This window comes from Branchiostoma belcheri, unplaced genomic scaffold (assembly GCF_001625305.1).
Source record: "Branchiostoma belcheri isolate BF01 breed outbred unplaced genomic scaffold, Haploidv18h27 scaffold310, whole genome shotgun sequence".
Lineage (NCBI taxonomy): Eukaryota > Metazoa > Chordata > Leptocardii > Amphioxiformes > Branchiostomatidae > Branchiostoma > Branchiostoma belcheri.
Window position 1 is genome coordinate 152,082 of NW_017803922.1, and position 5,879 is coordinate 157,960.

The following is a 5,879-nucleotide window of genomic DNA, read 5'->3' on the forward strand; positions in this document are numbered from 1 at the left end:
AACAGTTGCATAAACGGAACGAAACCTATTTACAAAGAAATGGGGATGTTTACGAAAATAAGCTATTTACTCCAATATACAAAACAGCTAACGGTAAAAATAAAAGACGTGCATCATCCCGGACATAATGCAACACCACATGCGAAATTACACAGAAATGCGACGTACGGAAGAATGCGTTTTGGCTGCGAACATCTCCAAAAACTTGGCATCTCTTAACCATGGGCAAAAACATCTGGAACCACTTATAAAAACCACCCCGTATCTGCATGAACTTTTTGAACCCCACTGCTATTCCAAACAACGCGTTTTTCTGGACCATTCCAATTCGCCTCGTAATTGTAGGGGTGCGTCTGCGATATTACATTGACCGCGAAAGCAGCAACGGCAAAAATACACATTCGTGCATCAACACGGGCATGCCCGCAGACGGCGTATAAAATTGCGTGCCGATTACACAAAGAGAACCCAGTGTTTTGACTGCGAACATGAAAAATCAGCCGATTACAACACTCCGTCCGGAGGTCCTGACCTCCTTCACGGAGTAATAACAGCAACATCACTGGTGCATGGTAAAACATTAACGTCACTAATGCTATCATTATAGATACCATTGCTATCATCGCGACCATTTCAAATATAGTATCCCTTGTATCGGCTTATCTCTTGTGCACTGTGTATTATTAATTGTTGTGCTTAATTTTGATATATGAAGCTTTGAACCATGCCCCAAAATATGTAACATTTACAAACAGAAGACTACAGAATCGGTGGTATTGATTTCCACAAAAAGCAATTTTACACGAGGTTCTTTGAAATATTATTAATATAATGTTGAAAAGCACATCTCTACATTTTTCTCTGTTGTCGATATACTGGCTTACCTGCTACAAGTATTGGGCAGTCATCTTTGCTGAGGTGGTCTTCTACTTCGCTCAAGATGTCCATGACGTCTCGTTTGAAGTGGAGCGCGAGTTTTTCCCTCTCACTAGGGTCTAGGTTGGGCAAGTAGTCCGTGACGTCCTGGCATCGCTTCAGCAGGAGTTCCCGCTTGGCTTTGTAAGACTCCGCTATGTCCGCCATCTTCTCAGCAACCTCAACGATAGGACGCGAACTTGGTTATTCGGTATGCTGAACCACGTCGCAATCAAGAAGCATAAATTCTGCACGCATATTATACTGATATTTCTTTTGGAAAAAAATACTGATATTTGCTAAGAGGATATTACCTGCAATACGCAGTGTGAAAAAGTATGAAAGGATTTGATATTTGTTATGGATATCCTATAGAAATTTTTATATATGAAACCTCTCATCCTTTCCAACATCTGATTACATCCCAACGGTTCGTGGGGTCGTGGGGCGTAGCGGCAGAGTGCGCGACCAAGAACCAAGAGGTTCCGGGTTCGAGGCCTGACATGCCACCGATCTTGTGCTCTTGGGAAAGGCACTTTACACGAATTTCCTCACTTCGCTCAGGTGAAAATGAGTATTGTCCTGTCATGTATTTGTCCGCTGTGTTGGTGGCGGCATTAATATAAGTTGAAAGAACTTGAGTGTGCCGTCACCACGTCTGGTGATTACATGTTGGAATAAAAAATTTCAAACGGTTGGAACCGTGTAACCCCTCCAAGTTATTTTGTTCACTTACTCAGGCTCTACAATTGTTTGTAAATCTCTCTACTATTGAGTACTAACCTGTTCAGGACTGGTTGCTTTTTCTGCTTCTTCTTTCATCTGCTTGATCTTTTCTTTGAGGGCTGTTTTGGCCTCGGATCGGTTCCAGATCTTCTCCGTCCACGCCGAAGTCATCGAGGAGCCTGTAAACTTCCCTTGTCTTCATGGCGTCTATGTCCGCTTCTGTGATGTCTTTGGTCATACTGCAGTGTTATCTGTATCTGAATATGTGACATGTGCAGATTCCATTCAGTTATAATTACCTTTGACAGACTGTTATGTTTTCGGAAGCGTTTGTGTGTATTTGTGTATGTATGAATGTGTGCGTATGTATTATACATTTGTGTGTGTGTGTGTGTGTGTGTGTGTGTGTGTGTGTGTGTATGTGTGTGTATATGTGTGCGTGCATGTGTGTGTGTGTGTGTGTGTGTGTGTGTGTGTGTGTGTGTGTGTGTGTGTGTGTGTGTGTGTGTGTGTGTGTGTGTGTGTACATGTGCGGTGCTTGCGTACTCGTGTGCGTAGAGAGACGGTTACATACGTGACACAATAAACACGATAACTCAAAAGCTATTGATAGATTGTAATGAAACTTGGTGGATAGGTGGGTCTTGATAAGACCCCGAAATGTTTAAATTAAATTTTTGCCTTTGGCTGCTTGTTATGTTACTGCAGTGGAACTTCAGGTTTTGATATCTCGTGATCTGGACATGCTAGGGTCACGAATTCTGGAAGGTAGATAGCTCTTGTGCCCTGGAAGAAGTGACATTAGTTTATGCCACCTAACATTTTGTTCAGGTACTGCAGGGACGCTTGTTTAAACATTCTGTAGTGCCGATTGTCGTGATTTTAGTACATTAAGTAGGTGACCATAAGGAAAGAGACGTTTGCATAAATGTGTGTGATAGGTAGGCCCTGATTGGTTAGTGATAGCAAACAATCAGTGAAGAACTATTTTAGCAAAGTTGAGTTTAAGCTTGGAAGTGACGATTGCTAGATGTAAGTTAGTTCGTGACCTAGGACTCAGGTACGTATACATTTACATGTATAACGGTATAGTTGTACAAAAATATATATTGTACAGCTTGTAGTATCTCATCTGTACTATGATATCTCTCTCTGTAACTAAGTGTTACTACTAGTAAACTCCCTGTGAACCATTAGACCACATATATGTACCAGTTAGTTGAGTAAACATATGGATCAATAAACACGGCTTCACAGAAGTAATCGGACTGTTTGGATCTCCGTTTATACATGTTGTAAGGCCACGCCGACTTAATTTTATGGATGACATCCTCTGAAGACCCCAAACTAGTGCGCGCGGGCGAATAATAAAAAAAAAACTCCGGCCAAAAAATTAAAATGCTACTAAATCACGGGAACACAAAGCTGACATTGTGAAATTGAGACAGTACAAAGCGATGTATATGGCACTTGTTGACTTTTTGCGGAATTTATGAATCTCCACTGTACGATTGTACTAAGTTCTTGAGTCTTGGAGCTTCGGCATACCCTGGGTGCCATCCTCCAGAGTTACCACGGGCTCCGTATTGTCGCTAACTACCATGGACTACCCAAGCTTAGAGCCAGGCCAGGGCCTCGGAGGACGAGGAGAACAGGCGAAAATCAATGCGCGCGTGGATGTCATCCATAAAATTAAGTCGGTGTATATAGACGCCAAGATACCAAACACCCCTACACCTAAATTCATTACACAATAATGTATTGCCCTTCCCAGATAAGGCTGGAAAAGATATAAAGGAGTAAATATCGCATCAATCTCTAACAATAGCTACAGTAAATCACCTCTCAAAAACATAGCACCAAGTCCAAACAGTACAGAGGTCATGCACCACTTGATGTCAATAATAATAATGGTGTGTGCTTTCACTAGTTGTATTGTCTATTGTTCAGTAGCGCAAAGGTCGCCATAGTGTACATAATTTACATGTATGGCTGCATGTTGGCTATATATAATCATAGCAATGATACTCTCGAAGAACATAATGCAGATATGTACCTGTTTGAAATCCAAAGGGTCGCTATATATATCGGTACGGTATGGAGAATTGAAGGCGAGTTTGCAAGTCTAGCACTATGTGATGTAAAAGGAAGTAACCGAAACTAAGAAATTCTGACGGCTAACTGTTGTTGGTTGGGTCATTTAAGTAACTTAAAGGTAGAATTATAGGTGCACACGATTTTATACGTGCAGCATAGGGTGCGGTGCCTTGTCGTCGCACTTCTTAATTACGGGCGGTTTTTAAAAGTTTAGTTGTCAACGTACTGATCTAAATGCAGGTCTCAAAATGGCAGTCCTACATTTGTACATAACGTGTAACGTACCTTTTTTACCCGTTTATCTTTACCTGAAAATTTGTCATGATTTCTGCATGTAAACACACCGGTTTCCTCACCTTGTTCCGCTTCAAATTTAAGCTGACGTTCAGTACAGCAAACAGCAAGTTTCAGGCTTCTTGATTCCTATCTACCTTTGGACGACAGCCCCCTAGTATCGCCCACCGTTCGCTAGTTTCGGTGGCCGGATAGAGCTTAGCAACATGGCGGCTTGTACGTGACCTTTGAACTTGGCCATCAGACGTGCACCTGACTTCTTCCCACTTGCAGGTGCATTGTGCAAACTTACTTACTATTTTACGACATTTTAGGGGCAAAATTTATGGAAGTTTGATATTTAATGCACGTTTGGGAAATACCCGCGTAAATTATACTAGACCACACCAAGTAATTTTTATGGATGACGACCCTAAATCTAATGCGAGAGCGCGAAAAAAAAAGAAGTGCCAAATAAAGCAAGATGCCTAGATTTGAAATGTACTAAGGGACGACAAATGTTAGAACACAGATTGAACTAGAAAAGTAACATTTGCAAAGCCAATGCATATGTTTACCTTCGTACATGGTCTGCTCTGTTAATTCTTACTCAAACACATTCACATACATGGTTATATGGTGACAGGAGTCTAAATGCTCTAAATGCCTACTAAGAAATTGCAACATATGTAGCCCAACACCAGTTACTATGGTGACAGACGTCAACAGAAGAGGCCATTGGCCAGTTCAGACGTTAGTGTTTGGAACAGAAGAAGAAGAAGAAATGGAGCAAAAACAATATGTTTTCCTTCGGTAAACATAACTATTCAATATCATCATTAAAGCACCCACTTAACATAACAAATATCTTATTCTTTTAGTGTTTTTTTTTTCTTTTTCGTCTTTCCTCTACTACAATTGTAGTGACTGTAAAATAACAGCTGTTTAAAAATATATATAGCAGACAAAATTACAACAAGGAGAAGTCGTAGACATCATCCCTCCATGAAATAGCTTGTTTGTAATCTTTTGGTGTATTTCAATAGAGATATTATGAGTCAAACTGTTATAGAGTTTGCGAATATACTACTGGGGATGGTACCCAGGCTACATTTGCCTGTACATGTAGGTCAATGACCAGACAAATGACCTGCAGACCAGACAAACAAGATTTATTTTCCTGCAGACTCTATAGGGGTAAAAATAGATAGGGCTGCCTGGGTCTGACCTGCCAGCTGGAGGTATAAACAAAAACACTCTGTCCCAACTTTTGGGTCAAACAGACCATCCTATTATGAAGTAGGGGTGAAAAAGTGAAAATCCTTTTAAATCAAGCAATAAAAATATGCGACAACCTGCTAATGCACTCCAAAACACAAAGAGACTCAACAACTACCCACATACCAAAAATCATACCAAACCATCCCCTAGATTTTCCAAACATTCAACACAAAAAGTCCAACATTAAACATTTTGTAAATATCAAACGCAAACAGCTAGGGGACCCAAATTTAAACCACTAAACCATGGTAATAACAACTACATGCTACCTTAATATCGCACAAACAGTCCATAACGCGAAAACAACAGAATAAAAAATTAAACTGCAGTACCAAGGTCAATCACCAGGGGCTCAAAGTCAACCTACACAATCTCCAAGGCCCCATCCATCAATCTGCCAAATATCGTACAGTTCCTTCTCACCGATCTTCAGATATCAGACCAAACATGAAACGGAGTAAAAACAGTACCCCCATTTTCATGGAGGGTAAAAACAGTACACATTGTTGGTAAACATACATAATACAAAGTTCCTTATCACTTTAACCTACAACGTTATGTTTTAAGTAGCAAATATGTATGTGTGT

General features: G+C 40.6%; 1 protein-coding gene across 1 annotated transcript in view; it reads right to left on the bottom strand.

The window, feature by feature from the left end:
* LOC109474705 (U-box domain-containing protein 34-like) overlaps positions 1 to 4,210 on the bottom strand; it is a 13,388-nt gene extending 9,178 nt beyond the window's left edge. The window contains 4 exon segments of the mRNA XM_019775048.1: positions 854 to 1,095; positions 1,699 to 1,776; positions 1,778 to 1,898; positions 4,095 to 4,210. Of these exon segments, the coding sequence (XP_019630607.1) occupies positions 854 to 1,095; positions 1,699 to 1,776; positions 1,778 to 1,879 (422 nt within the window). The 5' untranslated portion in view covers positions 1,880 to 1,898; positions 4,095 to 4,210.
* Positions 4,211 to 5,879: the final 1,669 nt, after the last annotated feature.